Source organism: Chenopodium album, chromosome 20 (assembly GCF_948465745.1).
Source record: "Chenopodium album chromosome 20, dcCheAlbu1.1, whole genome shotgun sequence".
Lineage (NCBI taxonomy): Eukaryota > Viridiplantae > Streptophyta > Magnoliopsida > Caryophyllales > Amaranthaceae > Chenopodium > Chenopodium album.
Window position 1 is genome coordinate 3672038 of NC_137853.1, and position 18086 is coordinate 3690123.

The 18086-nt window shown below is 34.1% G+C and overlaps 1 protein-coding gene and 1 pseudogene across 2 annotated transcripts; both read right to left on the reverse strand.

The window, feature by feature from the left end:
- Positions 1 to 39: 39 nt before the first annotated feature.
- LOC145599018 (expansin-like B1) lies at positions 40 to 1971 on the reverse strand. Its single transcript, XM_081655429.1, has 4 exons — positions 1802 to 1971; positions 1480 to 1592; positions 1059 to 1370; positions 40 to 554 (listed from the first exon to the last, which is right to left on the reverse strand). Exons 1-4 carry the CDS (start codon positions 1944 to 1946, stop codon positions 339 to 341), a joined length of 786 nt encoding a protein of 261 aa, XP_081511555.1. The 5' UTR covers positions 1947 to 1971; the 3' UTR covers positions 40 to 338.
- A 2263-nt stretch (positions 1972 to 4234) lies between these two features.
- Positions 4235 to 9200, reverse strand: LOC145598164 (histone-lysine N-methyltransferase, H3 lysine-9 specific SUVH6 pseudogene; annotated as a pseudogene). The gene is made up of 2 exons (XR_014103485.1): positions 6484 to 9200; positions 4235 to 4616 (listed from the first exon to the last, which is right to left on the reverse strand). The product of XR_014103485.1 is annotated as a histone-lysine N-methyltransferase, H3 lysine-9 specific SUVH6 pseudogene (transcript).
- Positions 9201 to 18086: the final 8886 nt, after the last annotated feature.

Genomic DNA, 18086 nt, shown 5'->3' on the forward strand with positions numbered 1-18086 from the left:
AAACTAAAGATACATCATAATTCATAAAATATAGCACATTATTACATCCAAATGTCGAACAATATTAAAAAGCTCAAATCAAAACTCCTTATATAGCTAACTTAGAGGAGAAAATTAAAAGAAAATACAATTTCTAGTAATAACTAGAATCAAACCCCTCACTCATAACTAAATTCAAATTAAAGAAGCCAATTGTGGCATTTAAATAAAATCATAAACATTTAATTAATTTGTTTCTTAATTAAGTAGGATTACTCCACAAAATCATACATGCATGATCTTAATTAATTAAGAATCAATAGTCCAACATATATAATTAAACATGGATAAAGTAGTCCTTAATTATCCAGCTGATTAAGTTGAATAGAAGTGTCATAAGCAACACCAGCTTGCCAATAGATAGGAATGACTTTTGGCACCAACACCCATCTTGCTCTCTTAGTTGCACTTCCATCTAAGAAGAACCTCACTGTTAGAGGACCCCTTGGTGGATTTGCTATGTCCCAAACTGCTCCATACGCTCTCCGGCATCTCTTCCATTCTAGGGCTTGTTCCTGTACAATTTTTAAGCACAACATCAAATTAAATATACATGTACGTAGATAGATAAGAGATTTCACATTGATTTCTCAATATAAGTGTCAAAACTATTATGCGGAAGCCTATATGCAACTAGTCACATCTTTATTTTTTTCATTACAACAAAACTGTATGTACTCACTAGTGATTTATTATATAATTGAATGGTGATGGATTGCACATATTTGTTTAATTATCACGGGTGACTTAATATTAATACAAGATTCATGAACTACATACCATTTCTTAATATTAAACCTCTTACAAATTATGGTTTAATTTCAATATTGAGTTACTTCTCCACTCAATCAATAACCAAATTCAATTTAATTGTTTTCCTATTGGACATCATAATTATTTCTAGGGTTTAAAGATTAGCCTAGAACCATGCATGAAGTTAAAGGTGAAAATTACAAAAATATACATTTATCTATTAAAAAAAATACATATATAAATAAATAAAAGGTTATTGTATATACCTCAAACATTTCAACAGCAGTGATATCAGCATCTCCAGCTTGGTACAAGAACTGAAATGACAAATAAGAAGGAAATCGGCTATGTTCCGCAACCTTAAGAGCTAGAGATTTGCCAGGAAATTGGCAAGCAACTCTTTGGTATTCAATAGGAACTCTACCATCATCCCTTAACTCCTTCTCATAATTAGGCATTGCCATTTTGTTGAATGCATTACTGCTTAAGATGAAGTCGGTTTCGCCGTCTGATACACCGTAGTCTGTCACCATCACCACCACTCCATCTTCATTGCATACTGCCTCTTTGCACTTAACCTATGTATATATATATATATATATATATATATATGTTCATGCAAAACCAATTATAATAAATCTTAATATAGTTAAGGTTATAAAAATAGTAAGATTATTATATATATACCTTGTAGCAAGCACCACAACTAGCTCCACCCTTGTAGAGTTTAGAAGAAGTAACCACAGCTACATCTCCATTGTTGATAACTCGTCCATATTCACCATATCCACACCCTCCCCCTATTTTTCAAACAAATTGAATTAAATTAAATCAAATTTCCAAATCTTGTATGTAACAAAGTTATAATTTACCAATTATTACTACGTACGTACACATAAACAAATTGTAACAAAATTTAATTATGATAAACAAAGTACAACTGTACGAGTGTATGATCTAAAAATTCATGCATAAAACTCGTTAATTATTGAACATAATATAAACGTACTTGGGGTTCCAAGACCATCAATAGCATGATAATAAGTTGCCTTGGAATGAAAGATGGGCTCTTCTAAGCAACAAATTAATGCAGGCAGGAGTAATAGCACAACAACAACACTATCATACGTGTAATTTTTAATTATGGAACCCATATATCTATCTTTTCTTAAACTTTTTTTTTTTTTCAAACAATAAAAAAGTTTGAATTTGGGAATTTCTGAGGTAGTAACTTTAGAATATGATACCAATATATATAATGCGTTAGGCTATATAGAACACGAGTAGTTGAGTTAGGTAGTTGAGCTTTTTCTAGGAGTGTTTTCATTAGGGAAGATGAATTTTTTGAAGGGACAAGCACAATGATCACATTTGCCTTCCCACTATTGAACTAATTATGTTTATTTTGCTTAATTCTATTAAAGAAATTCAATGATTATATTTGAAATCTAAGACTAATCATGTTTAATTATTGCTTTTTCTAGCTTTTGACCTTGAGATTTTTAATAAGTATTCCGTAATTGTTTTTTTACCACATATATGACTATGATTGAATTCATAGGTGGCAAGCAAGTTGCATTATAGGATTAGATCAAATCATGCATACTTAAATGGAAAGTCAATCCATTCAGTATAAGTTCATTTTGGTCTAATTTAGGTTAAGTGTATTTTAGTAATAATCTATTGATTTTCTTTTAGCTATGTTGTCGTTAATTTTCAAATCAGATCAATACTTTAACTAAGTAATCTAGCTCGATGTATGCATTGGATCTTGATCCACTTATTTGATAACAAATCAATTACTATGTGACTATGTCTTAACTCGATCATATAGGATTAAATAAGTTATCTCTTACAAATTTAAGCAACATCGATCCGAGTGTGATGCCCTAGGCAAGGTACCAATTCAACTATGGAAGGCAATGGACTATGCCCAAGGCCAATCAAGATATGTCTATAACAAGTGATTGTACCATGTTAGCGAACCCTCTTTACTCTTGGTCATATATAAACAATTTTGTACAAAAAGAAAGTTAAGCACGCTCACATGCCAACTTATCCAAAACCTCCTTTGGAGGTGGGGTCAAGACGATCCACATAACTCCCACTTGTAAATTGTGAATTGTAGGCTTAATTACACTATAATCCCCCTTAATAATTTAAGCTACAATCTGGATAATAAAAACAAAAACATTCCTCGTACTAAAGAGTATATCTCATTGATTAGCTTCTATCTATATAAGTAATTGACATATGTGACAATGGCCTACACATTTCACGGTAACTCTCCACACTTGCTAATTTGCTATAGAAAAACTTTTGACGCGATTTGATAACTGTAGCACAAAAGAATATAGTATAGTTTTTTATTTAATTTTATTTTCCACAAATATTGATGAAAGTTCGATTTCTGAGTACGTTATTTTAAATTTTACGTTAACCAGTTTCTAACAACCAAAATTTTTGAAGTAAAGATCGCAATATAGACAATGAGGGTAATCGCTAACAAACGAGTAGAACAATTTCTTAAAATGATGCAAAATGAAAAGGGGGTTATATCAAGAAGTAAGTCAGTAACCACATAGTTTGTGTCTAACGCGTTGTTTCTTTGTCCAATTGTCCATATGCTTGTACCTTGTGAGCAAATGAACATAAAAATAGTCTTAAATCTCCTAATTATTCCGATACATAATAATTTCCTTCTATACAGTTAAGTTCAATAAATTGGAGAACGGAGTAACAATCAACAGTTCGAGCACACACAACAAATAATTGGTCCTACCACCTAGTGTTTGTGTTCTTCTAGTGTCTTACAGAGCATTTTGGCTTCAATTTCTCAAATCTAACAGTACACCATTTCACTATATAGGTACTATGTTCAAGTGGATTTTACGCGGTTTTAACTAATTTAGGAAATTGCATTCAATCCTTAAATTGTCAAGTTCAATCAGCTTTAATTTTTGTGCCTCTTCATTCCCACAAAAGGAAATCAAAAAAGTGAAAAACTCTACTGCTATAGCAAAAAGATTGGACAGAACTTGTGAAGGGTGATTCTTATGCATTCTGAAATGGATGTGTTTCGTATAAGTTGACATTTGTGGTTAGTTCTTCTGGCTTCAATTGCTTTTTTGCTCCTCAGTACTAGTAATAATTCGGATACGCGTTTATCAACTCGCACTACTAGTATTGTTTGTCTAAACAAAGTTATCACGTTTCCTAAAATAGTAATCCATAATAAGTGTATTATATCATCCTTCAAAGTAAAGTAAGGGCTAAGACAACGTGAGTATGTGACAACTAATTCCGAACAAAAGGTGGTGCAACATTGATATCATTATGGACTATAGATTTAAGAATACACAAAACTTCAACTAATGAATGCTACGGCAAATGCACTAATCAACTTAAAGTAAAATTACAATTTTGCCCCTGCCGTATACACATGACAATGGATTTAGATTGAGTGCTGCCTTTAACAGTTGCCAGCCTTGAGGTAGACTCCAGAACTCAATTATGTTAATCCCATTAGCAAAAAAGAAAAGTAATTACAACTTACAAATGATGATAGCAACTAATTAATTACAGCCGCCTCTTCTAAGGCTCTAATCTTGAATAAATAAAAATAAAAAAAATTAACAGCTACTAACACAGAAGATGCTTCTACTCTCTAACTTTATTGAGACTGAAACATGTGAACAAAACTGATTTCAACAATCTCCCATGAAAGAAAGACAACATATCTCAGTCAAGGTGAACAGCAGGAAGAACCTTTTTTCGGTCTTTCGCCATACTACAAATCCTGTGACGCGATCCTCTGTAGTTTCCTGCAACGGAAGAAACACAGGTAAATTGATTTTCATACAAAACTAACTGAACAACTATCAATATTATCCATAAAGGCAAGGCTCGAAACAAAAAAGTGCAAGTTGGGGTTATTAGTTTGGAAAACTAACACCAAGAATTAACATCTTTAAGTTTCACTAGGTAACTACTGAAACATAAGCGCGCACCCACATATACACACACAGAGAAAACATTACTAGCCGTATATAAGTGGCAGCCCAAAAGATAAAATAAAGGCAGCAGTATATAAGACTGACTGACACTTCAAAGGAAGATTTAAAGCGATCTGATTATGCGCCTATATATTGTCCAGCCTAAATTTTAAAAGGACCTCTGAGGGAGATAAATCGCCAACAAAGCAAAATACTTTGAAGTTTGTATGTTAGAAAACAGTCTCCTTCGCATGACACATTCATTAACACCAGATACCACCAGGGCAACCAAAAACCTGATGTTTGTGAAAGGTCTTCTAGACTGTCCTGCTACCGCTCATTCACTCAAACAAGTCACTGCCCACCCACCCACACCCCGACAACAACACGCTTTTTCCCCCAAAATCCTCTCACATTCCGTACCCCAAATGCATAAAATCCAGACCTTCCATCGGATCAGAAATGAAGCGAAACAAACCAAGTTGATTCAATAATAACACAATGCTAATTTTACATCTTCAATCACTTTATTACTAAAACTCAGGTACTAGCTAGTGCAGAGCCTGTACACATCTTCAATTCAAATTCGGTGACTTAATGAGAAAAGTGTATATTTTCATCCAAAACTGAATATCCAATGTAAATACGGATATACCAATGTCAAAGACCAAGTCCTTTTCCTAATCACAATCTCCATTGAATTGCAAGAACTTTCCACTTCTTAACCCAGCCAAATCGAAAACAATTTAGAAGAAATTCTGATATCATAATACAATAACAACCAATTTCCAATGTCCTTCCATTCTACAAGCATAAGCATAAACCAACATAAGCCTTATTAAACACAAAAAGATGCTCGATCCAATCCTTCAATTAAGTCTACAATGCACCTAAACAATAATTGCGTAGCTGACAGACCTCCAAAGAAGCAGAGAGATCCAAAACCTAATAACTTAAGCAAAGTAACAAACATCCTCAAATGACATGGATAAAACTACACATGCAACAGTTCCTATATTTCAATCTTAAGTAAAACAAATAAGCTGATTTCATCCTGCATATAGGTGTACGTCATAAAATGAACAAACCCTGCAGTAATTACTGAAAATCTTGGCCACTCATGGCAATAACCTACCTATGGACTTGTTACTTTCAAGGATGTACATAACGCAAATTGACTGTCCTGGACCCTCCTCCCCACCCACCCAAAACCCCAACTCCACTGAATGAAAATTTTTTTAATCATTTCAAAATGCAAAACATGAATCCTTCAAATCTGGCCCAATTCATTTAAACAATAGCCATGATATGTGGTTACACCCTCCATAAAATAACAGATGAAAACAGAGTGCGAAAGTCAGAATGAATAATACTTGCTTATCTTCACTTAAAATCATAGAATTGTCATAAAATAACAAAATGAAAGTCAAAATCAGATATATACAGAAAAGAAATTTATGAATAAATTGGAAACAATGTCAAAAGTAAAGATCTTCAGTTTAATCAAGCAAAAAGGGTACCACACACATAAGAAGATACAAATACTCAGGCTAATGCAGGGACACAGCATACATGAATGAAATGTATAAAGATGGCACTGTAATTGTCTAGAAACTTGTGACTTTCACTGTATAAGGTAGCAGCATTCCCAAAATGGATAGTAAAAAACTTAGCCATTATCTTTAAGAGAGCTTACATGAAAGGCAAGTTGCACAAGTTCATAAGTTTGTCAATACATCCGACCAGTGCAATCTGCTGAGCCACAGTGGCAACTCTTCTTCCTGACATTACCTTTAGAGTCAAGAACCTGGTCTATAGTATAGTTATAGTGGTAAGAAAGTTCTTGGAAGGGAGGTATATTCTCAGAAGCAAACAGCATTATGTGAGGAATCCTCATGTCCTCGTGATCATAAAGGACATTTTGTGCAACAAGGTTCGGAGAACAGCTATGATTAATAAACCTTCCAATATTCCCAAATTTTGCTGCATCAATGGTAAAACCAATATTTTCTACTACAGCACTAAATTTAGATGGCATGTCAGGCATAAGAGCTGAAAGCCCATCACGAAGAGTGGGATCATTGTAGTTTCTCCCAATATCAAAAAGATATTCATCTTCGTCAATTCTTTGTTCGGCTTCCTTCTCATCAAGGATCTCTCCTACATACTCACATACAAAGCTGCCTGATGGAATGGAAGATAATGATCTCACACCCCACCCCCTGGATTCAGTCTTAAAGACCTCAAGAGGAAGTTTAATACCATGTTGGCTAACTCTATTGTGACAAGTTGGAGGACACTTGCATGAGGGCCCGCATTCATATATCAAGGGTTTTTCTTCAACAAGTGCTCCACTGTAATTGTATGGGATCTCACCTCCATTCCTGAGGGCACAAGCACAATACTCTGAATCTGAACACCCATCCTTACAATCACAACCCTTGGGAGGTAAGGGCCGACACCAATCAGGATACATAACTGATGTGATATAGGTAAATGGCAAGGGTTTCTCATCATCTATTGTATTGACAACAAAAATTGGGGTCTCTTCTTTACCTTTAGAAATATCTTCCACTTGAGCTTTCTGTGCCTTAGAAGTCTTTGATTTCTTTACTTTCTCGAGTTTCTTCCAAGTGAGCTCTGGCTGATGTGGAATTCTTCTCAACTCAAACTTATAGATCAACTTTCCATGAGGTCCACGTTCCTGCCAACATCTTTCAGCAGTGTATAGCCCATCATAAATATAAGTCGGAATTGTGACCCGTTTCCCACGGATTGTTTTCCTCTCTTTGAATCCTCGAACAACCCTCACCGGATTCTTCTTATCAACACTATTCTTAAGCGCTAAATTTCCTCCTAGGAGCTTCTGGTCTTCAAGCTGCTTGCACCCGCCAGCTATGTTCCCTCCTTGACCGACATATATCAATTCATCAGGGTTGTCCACAACATTATCATAGCGACCAGAAGCCACAACACTTATTGCAACTAATTTGCTATCTAGCTTGACAAAGTCTATACCACTTTGGAGTGGCTTATGAAGCCCAATAATATCAAGCTCCACACGATAGGTGAAAAGGTCACCTACTTCAACTCCAGGGACATGCCCCAACGTTTTTTTAGCACTAGTATATTTTCCATGATCCTTAAAAATCTTCAAAGCAGCACTTATCTGAATACTAGCATCCACTCGGCCCTTTGCCTTATTTTCATCGGCTTGCACTAACTTTCTGAGAACACCATGAAATAAGCGTAATGTATCTCGTACTTTACGGCGAGCATCACTTGTATCGGATAAACAATTACTGTTGTTTCTCATAACACAGCCATGCTTCATCCCCTCTTTCATCTTTACCCCAGCCACTGATTGGGAGGCTTCAACTCCCTCTTTCCCCTCTCTCGGAGGGTTAGGCACAGACTTTGGGCCTTGCACCATACTCGTGCCCCTTTCATTCTCAACACCTGTATTTCTACCTTCTACCACTTTGGTGTTGCTACAAGATAATCGAGTAGAGCTTTTCTTCTTATTTCTTTTCTTGATGGAAAAAGTTTTCTGTTTTCCATTACCATCTGATTGTTTCGATCCCTTTCCTTGTTCACAATTGCTTTCCTCACATAAATCGCTTTGTCCCTTATTCTTAGATAGTTTACTTAACAAAGGTGATTGCATATTCATGTGAACACTAGCACCTTTTTGTGAATCAAAAGGGTCTTCAAGTACATCCCCACTATTTCCTAAAACAGCATCTTCTTGTATCTTGTCCTGGAAAGCATTATCGTCCGGCTGTTCTCCAAATTGATTTACATTATTCACAGCAGCTTCATGAATGTCTGATACTGTTTCACACTCTCCTAAATGTAGGTCCTGAGTTTCATCAAGTCTAGGCGTTTTACGCCTACGGATATCACGGACAGGAGAAACTCTTTTTCGAGATGGACATCTTTGTTCCTTGCGCCCATGATTTGGAGAGATTGGGTGACGTGGAAGTAAACATGGCTGAACCAAAGCTGCTTCATCCATTACTTCATGCTTAACAGCACTTGGTAGTTTAGGGTTCATAACTGGCATCTCCAGCAACTCTTCATATCCATCCTCTACCCTTTCAAGTTTCACTAGACTGAATGCAGGCAATTCGGCTGCATTTGGGCAAACAGGTACGTCGTGACTCTCAGATTCTTCTGAAACCAACCGCCTTTCCACTTCACAAAGTTCTCTGCCGTTTCTCCAACCATCACCCTCAATTTGCTCACAATTATTAAGCATTCTATTCTGTGCAGTAATCGTCCCATAACCATTGGGAAAATCACAATGGCCAAGGATTTTTTCCATTCCAAATTCTGGCGGGGATATCAGCAGAGAATTATCTAAGATATCCAACAGCATGTCCTCGTCAATTATTGGGTTCATTTTCACTCCTGCTGAAATCTATCAAAAAAAAAATTAAAATCAGTCCAGGGATGAAAAGCCAACCTTACAAATAGAAAAACGATATGAATCCAACGAGAAAAACAGAATGGTGTTAAGATTGTTTTAATGCATTGAGTCAATAAAATTTTACAATTAACCAGACTAGTAATATAGATGGACTTAATAACAAAAGTCTTCAACCCTTTCCTCTTTGACAAGAATATGGAGACTAACAACTGAGCAAGTACAAATTTTAGCAAAACTTTTGCTAAAGAGCTCATTCTCCACAACAACAAGACACAAGCTAGACCCAACAAAAGTGGCTCAGTGCTAAAATATTTTCAGCCTATTTAAAAGTTGAAGCATATATAACTAACCCAGTTAATTGAAAAGATCCAATTTATGTCAAAAAATTCCTAAACATTTATCATTGACAAAATCACAACAAACACCAATGACAAGACCTCTTTGTAGCACCGATACAACGATAACATCCCTATAACGGTCACATAAGGGAGAAATCTTTGGTGAGAACTAGATGAACACAACCTAAGAGATTATCTTCCCAAAACAACATAAAAACATACTAGGAATATGCTTATAAAGATGTTAACTTAATAAGTAAAAGTAGTAGAGGACTAGGCATCTTCTAAAGGGAACAATTACAAGATAACGAGGTAATCGTAATACGAAACACACGAAAAATTCATAAAACTAGCAAAAACCCCCAGAGATTGGCACCAAAAAGAGATTAGAGAAGCAACACAAACTACTTTCCCACAATATATACATTAAAAGTGGAAAAAAATACCAAAAAAACAGACAAACAAGCTTAAATCATAGACATATAACACAATGCAATATTTCAATATTTTAACAAACAGCCATTCCTACCTATTTATGATAATTATTCTACAATGAAAAAAAAAAAAGGCAATTAATCAATCAAAAAAACCCAAACCATTCTTTTGTTTTTAGCAAACTTCAACTATAAAACGAAAATAAAAGATAGCAAATTAACCCCAAAATAGTATTGCAATAGACTTCTATTCTACTCCAAATAAAAATATGAAATCAAAGATTAAAATTTTTTTTTAAAAAAAAAAAAAAAAAAAAAAAAAAAAAAAAAAAAACGAAATTGCATGTAATTAAAAAGTAATTGCATGTAACAAGATAACCAAATTAGAAAAGGGTAGCAAAAATTACCGAGCAATCGAAAAATAGGCAAACAGATTGTATCGAATTCCTGTACAAACTTGGTATAAATTAATGGGAAATTGAAAAGAAAAAAAACCCTATTTACATACAAAAAGATGAAAAGGGTGTGTTTAAGGGAGAAAAAGAAACCCCAAAAATGGTGAGAAGAATCTAGAAGATTCGAAGATTTAAGCGTGCTTCAAATTAAAATAAAAAATGACGACAATTAAGTGTCACTCGATATTAGGAAGAAACATTACCCAGTTGAAGGGAGCAGAACTATAAAGATGTTCAGACCTCAGATTAACTGCTTTTATTTTGAGCACGGCCATGTTTCCCAAAAAAAAAAAAAAAAAAAAAAAAAAAAAAAAAAAAAAAAAAAAAAAATTGTTTACGGCCAAAATTGAAGTTATACAAGTCAGCTCAGACTCTACGTATTTTCTCTCAAAAAAAAAAAAAGACTCTACTTATTTACCCCATAATTAACTTCTATTAAAAAAATCATTGTAGTATTTGTATGTAAAAAATATAAACAGGTTGACTATGGGTTAACTAAACTATGCTACCTCAACATGTTTAGCCTATATAATATGAGTATATATACATACATATATACGGAGTATATAAATAGGTAATAGGTTAAACGGCCTGAACTCACGTTATCTCAACTTACATGACCTAATTAGTTATTTGATTTAGGCAGATACTTTCAACTTGTAATGGCTAACCTTAACCAGCTTGTTGTTTAAGTTTTAAGATATATTTAACTTAACACAATCATTTAAACATCCTTGGAATTTCATATAAAAATCCATTTAGGGCATGTTCTCATTGACTTAAATGAGCTGAACTCAACTGAACTTATTAGAGCTGAAATGAACTGAACTAATTTGAACTGCATAGAAATGAACATTTTATAAGAGAAGGAAATTAGGAGCTGAACTGAACTTATTAGAGCTAAACTGAACTGAAAATAATCGTATGAGAACAAGCCCTTATTTTAGTTAGTTTAAATTGAGTCATCAAGTCAGGCTAGAAATTTTGTCAATCCAACCATAAGGTTGTGCTTTTTTAACTTCAAAATCGTTTTTAAAAGTAACCATGTTATACACTAGGGTTTTTTTTTTTTTTTTTTTTGGTGTAGTGTATGGGACGAGATACAAATCATATCAAGGACCAATATTTCCCCGACATGGCCAGATACCAAAACTTCTCATTAGGTCATTCATCCCAAACTATCACAGTCAACCACGCTTAAATTGTGGTATGAGCATCAGCACTATTCCAAATCTTTGGAGTATTACGTTCCTCAAATAATCATCGTAAATAAATATCAATAACATGTTTTGTTATATAAAATTTATTGAATATTGTACCCTACCTTATGAATATTACTTTTTACGTTCACTTAAGTATCCTATTTTTTTTTTCATTCTTCAACCCCTTAACGGCATGAGTTGTCTCTTATTACTTCATGGGATGCAAAGGCATGGGTCATTGGGAAACGGGTGCATTGTGGACTAGAGGGTTAGTTGGGGTTACTAGGAGCAATCTTACCTCTGTTGAGCATTATGTTGGAATAGGGTATATTTGTAGCAAACACCCGAATTGTGGTTACATAATGGGACATTTGAAAGGCCCAAATGGATTCGGAATGGACCGAAACTTGGGGTCCATAATATCTCACACTAATGAAGATGATGTCTTAGACGAATTTCTAAGGTAACGTCCTAAATGCATAGTTAGTGCAGTAAGTGGTTTGATGCTCTCTCTGAAAGGTTCTAAAATGCTCCAGATGCATCTGAGAAGAGTATTTTAGCATCGCTGACTCTAGAATGCCCATGGAACATGTTGTACATGCTTAAAATGTTTACATAATGTCTACATATGTATGTACGTCACGTAAAATATGTATAATGTTCAAAGGTGTCGTAGTTTATAACCCTTCATTTGATGAGGTTATGGACCTTTCTAGAAAGATTACATAAGTGGATGGTGTCTATAAATAGGCATCAATGATCATTTGCACATTCAAGTTAAGGGTTAAATTTCAACATTTTCAAACCTTGTATCTCTTTCAACTCAATTTTTAGCAACAGCACTTGTGAGTGGCACACAAATACACAATGTTTTCCTTATCTCCTTTCACAATTGTATATTCATCCACTATGAAAAATACCTAAACCAATCACTATTCAGACAAAATATCGAATATCACCGGTCACCGAATTCATCCCTTGCAAATTAAAGTAGTAAAACTATTAACAACAAAAACATTCACTTAATTTATTCTAGGTTTAGATCAAATGAAAAATATAATTAATATTTTACTCGTTAATTCAATTTATGACAACTAGAAATGATTTAGTACAATGTGGAAAATTATTAAATTATGAAAAAAAGTGTTAAAGTAAGAATAAATTCATTTTCCAAGTTTTCATTTGCACTGTTGTCTTCAGTGGTTTCTCTAATGGTAAAGTTGGGTTCTTTTATTATAGAACTATTCGGCACCCTAAAGGCCAATGCGTATAAGGAGTTATAGCCGGCCAAGGTCAAACCCCGTGCATATAGATTCTATTTTACGTAAGGCAACTGTTTTTTTCACTATATCCATGCATCACAAATTTATTTTGGTGTTGTCAAAAAGTTTGTAATAATACCTATCTTTTCAATATATGTTTTAAATAGTATTGTCAATTTTTTCCACTAAACTGTAGCCTCTATTGTCAATTTTGAAGAGGCTTCCATCGGATTTACTGGTGGAAAGCCCCAATCTTTATCTTTTCTTAAGGATTTTGTTTCTTAGGTTACAATAATGTGTCATTCGAAAGAAAGAGTTCAAAAAACAATATTTTATTTGTGTTTAATTTGGTCTCTGGTTGTGCGGCGGGGCTGCGATTGATTAAACTCTGATGCTGGTTACGGAATCAGCACAAGAATTTACTTTCTCACAAAATTGTGAAGCGACGACGGATCCGCTTAAGTTATATGAGACAACAAATCGAGAATGTGATGAATTGTTATAATTATGTATTTTGATTTTTAGCCCTTCCCCAATTAATTCTTGTTTAGTTTTGTTAAATATGTTTTCATGCACTATTGTTATTTGTCAATTGTGGATATCGTATGAGTTTGATTAATGAAATCGAGTGTCCTTTAATACTTTAAAAAAAAAAAAACTATATTTTAGATAGATAAGTTTCATAATAATGATAAAATATCGCACTTAAATTGATAAAATCTAATATATATATATATATAAAGGGGAGTTTATTCCCGAGTTTTTAGAGAGCCACTTAGGATTTAATTTTCTTAGCGCGCCAAGTAGGATTATAAAGTTTAGTTGTAGCCAATTAAATAAGAAATTATTAATTTATTTTACAATTAAATAATTCAAATTTCACGTAAGCAAAATTGACAAATGATATTTTTAAGTTTAAATAAATTAAATTTAGAATATTATCTTTTGATATTAAGAATTTTATCTAAATATGCAACAAATTTTAGCACATAAATACAAAAAAAATATATATTTTATAAAATTCAAACAAACCGTGCATCGCACGGGCTTCATCTAGTTGTTTATCTAAATATAACCTTCAAATGATAAAATCAATTACATACTACTAAAAGCGAATCTAGAGGGCAATGTATTATTAAAAAAATTCAGGACAAAATTACTTTCTAATAAAAATCATTGCTATATAAAAATAAGGTTATAATTACCTATAACTTTTTATTTTATATAAAATCTAAAGTAAACTTCCTAAAACATCAACTTGCACAATATTACTATATTATTTAACTAGGTTAGGTACCGTGCCATACACAGTGATATTCAACAGCTATTTTAAATTATTGCTTTTAAAAATTTGTTATGAAAGAGTTTATTATTAGCTTAAATAAACATTTTAAAATACGCATATATTTAATATTTATATATGACATATTTCACCAATACATTTATATCATTTTCTTGTTGTTAACCAAATGAAAATGTTAACAATATGTATTTAGCCCATACATAGATCTCCTTTTTACCCACTATTATTCATTTTCTCATACAGTATATTTTTTCAATAACCAGCTGGTAAAAATATTTATTCATATCTTTCCTAGCAAGCTTTTCACACATAATTATATACAAAAATCATTTTCAAAAAAATCTTTGTTGTAAAAATGGTGGAGTTGTACATAATAATATGTATGTAACAATTTATGTTAAGAATTTGATTTGATTCTATTCATGATGTATTTGATTTTTTTTTTTAAAAAAAAAGGACACACCAAAAAATGACATTTGGTGTGTCTTTTAGTATATATATATAGTTTAGTCCCCGTGCATTGCCTAAGTAGCTATTATTTGTTTAAATAATTGTCCAATTTTATATTTCAAAAAAAGTTTAATCATAATCTCATTAATTAATTTTGAAAGAAGTATTGTATTTATTTAGTTTGGAATAGTTCTTAAAAAAAAAAAAAAAAAAAAAAAAAGAAGGATGATGTCAAAAAGAGTTTAGGCGGGAAAATTTTTAATAAAAAAGTGACATGTGTCTTTATGATGTCAGCAAGTTTTGTTTTAGTACTGTAATAGTTAATAGATTATATTGCTTGCTTGATTGATGCGTTTTATTACAGGATTGATCGATTCAATATTTTATATAATTATTTTTTATTATAATTATTCAAGGTCCGTGTATTGCACGAGATTTAACCTAGAAGTACGGTACTTTTTTTTTCACCTAGCTTATCACTTGTGAGTTGTGACTTCTTCATTGGGCTTCCTTCATTGGTCCACAAAATAAAATGGCCCAAACCCAGTAAACCGGAATTTTTAATACTGTATTTTTAATTTTATCCAAGGAACCGAAAAATTGAAGGGACCCACATATCGTCTTCTTTATGTAAGCGCGGGAAAATTAGCTCACTTTAATTGAAACCCTAACGACCGATTTTCTCTCTCTTCCAAAACACACAAATTCGAAAAATTTCTCTCTTCAAAGCTCTGAGCTTCATCAATGGCGGACGAAGAGCTAGACCCATTAGCTTTTATCACCGAAAATTGTCAGTATTCATCTTCCCAAGAGGAGCTTCTCTCCCACACCAAGTTTGCCCGAGAAGACGAGACATTTCCCGACGAAGATGAGTCACCGGCGGTGGAGAGTTCCGGTGTAAATCGCCGGAAAGTGGACGGTGCAGATGATTCTGGGGTGAAGGGTGGTGGTGAATTAGCGGCTGGTGTTACGAATCCTGGAACGCCCAAAAATCTAGGGTTTCGAGGAGAGAGAAAGGGGGAAACATCGGGGACAAAATTAGAGGGGGTTTGTGGAGGAGAGAGAGAAATTGAGGCGCAATTGAAGGGAGGAGAGAGAGAAATTGAGCCTCAATTGAAGAAATATAAGGTTAGTCCGTTGGTTCATTGTAGTGGGAAAATGGTTATTGAAGGAGAAAATGATGGGGAGGAAGTAGTTGTGTTTAGTGGTGATTTGAAGGTGGAGAAGGTGAGCTCTTTACGGCCCGTTGTTCCGGAAAGTGTGGGATGTACTGAGAAATTGAGTTGTGAGGATGATGATGTTCATGTTGAGGGTGAGGAGAGGGCAGGGAGTGGAGTAATGAAGAAGCTGGAATATAATATGGAAACTGAGGTGATCAATGTTGTGGAAGAGGAAGGAATTGCAGGAATAGATAATGTCGGTAAGGAAGGCGGTGATCACGAGCAAGGTAGTGGGAAAGTAGAGGATGGTGAGAAGCAGGGAGATGGTGTGGAGACGAGGGAGGAGGGAGAGGAGGATGGAATGAGGCGAGGGAAGAGGGAGTTGCCTCGTTCGATGTTTGGGTTAGTTTGGGGTGAGGGAACTGGGGATTTGGTTGGGAATGAAGATGTGAAAGACGATTCAAAGGAAGCTAATTTAGAGGGAGAGAAGGATGGGGAGCCCAAGGGTGATAAAGAAGAAGTTTGTGGTGAGGGAAATGGGGATTTAATTGGGAATGAAGATGTGAAAGACGATTCGAAGGAAGCTAATTTAGAGGGAGAGAAGGATGGGGAGTCCAAGGGTGAAAAAGAAGAAGAAGTTTGTGGTGAGGGAAATGGGGACGCCAATGAAAATGTAGTGGTTGAAAATAGTAATGTGGAAAAGGATTCGAAAGAGGCTAATGTAAAGGGAAATAAAGAAGAGAAGTCCAAGAGTGGTGAAGAAGAAGCAATGAGATGCATTTTGGATGTTTTGAGAATGCTTGTGAGTGATAAGTGTTCCAATGATGATGGTGAGGTTGATATTTTGGAGACCGCCAAGCGATGTGGAATGACATTTCCTCGTTCGAGATTCCTCCCGGAGGTGGAGAAGGATGAGTAGTTTGAAGTAGTGATGAAGATTGAAGGTGATATCTTGAAAACTTTTTTAGGAACTAGAAGGAAGTTTTTGATCCATAAAGTTGGTAAATTTAGTATCTTTTGTATTAGTGTAGGCTTTGGAGATGTACTAAATGTTTTGTTACTTGAATTAAAGTGTTTCTGATCTGTAAATATGTGAAATCTATGTCCACTTATTTCTTGTGAATTTGTGATGAGAAAATGATGTTTCTTGTTTATTGCTTCAACTTTTGTTTCCACTAGTTTAGATAAGAGATTGAAGCCAATTAATCTTTATTAAGGGATTACAGTCTTTGTAACATTTAGTGTTCCATATTTCCAGTTGCTTTCAGAAGTTTCTTTACTTCTCTTACATGGTCAAATTATCCTTTCTCTGAAATAAATGTTATAATAATCTAAACTTGGACCAAGTAACACACAAGAACAAGTCATTTTATGTTACCACAAGATTAAATTATGGGATTCCATCATTAATGTGACTTTTTCATTTTTTTTTTGGGTCAATTTTCTTACATATTCAATATTCCCACATCCTAACTCCTAATGTATTTGCCACATTTTGTCTTTTGGGTGTTTCAATTTACTTGCCCCGGATCTTTTCAAGGAAAAATTCTCTCTTTTTTTTTAACCAAGAGTTGAGTCTCACACTCATCCACATATTATTTCCTCTCTACTATTTACGCTTGCGTAAAATTTCTACGTAAATAAAATAGGACAAGTAAATTAGGAAAAAGGAAATAGTCTAAGTAGTACTCCATACGTTTATACTAGGGAGTAAATAATATGAAAGGGCATTTCCCAATAAATGAGCCTCCAAACTTTGTTCCTAAGCCAAACCCAAGGATGGTCAAAACTTGAGTAAACAAAGAGGAAGAAAAGTGAGACTAAAACATGGGGAGCATACATAATAAAGATTGAACACTAGACACCTTCAGAGGAAAAAAAAAGTATTTGGTGAGAACTAGTGAAAATTTGACCAAGTTTTGCTAGTTACAACTGACTCAATCTATCTACTACTTCACTCGGAAATTGACACCCGATTGGTCAAGGCTCCCGACTAAAATGAAATGAGGAGTCAGGTATACACGATCTTACCTCCTATGTAATCCCTGTATCTAAGAAAGCCAAGCAAATGCAAAGCCTTTTTCACTATAGTAACTCTCCATATATCCAAATATATGGATGAGGATGACATTTGTTTACAGGCATCTAAGAAAACTCAATTCGGTTTTCCTCACTAACCGGGAGGCTATGTACTTCCCCCCACAATATAGTTTACCCAAAAGGATGCCATATGTTAGCTTATAAGGGACTAAACTGCATACAG

Coding starts and splice junctions, on each gene's coding strand:
- LOC145599018 (XM_081655429.1), bottom strand. CDS start 1,946: ATGGGTTCCATAATTAAAAATTACACGTATGATAGTGTTGTTGTTGTG. Junction 1,593..1,801: donor TGATGGTCTTGGAACCCCAA/GTACGTTTATAT, acceptor TTTGAAAAATAG/GGGGAGGGTGTGGATATGGT. Junction 555..1,058: donor CTGCTGTTGAAATGTTTGAG/GTATATACAATA, acceptor AAAATTGTACAG/GAACAAGCCCTAGAATGGAA.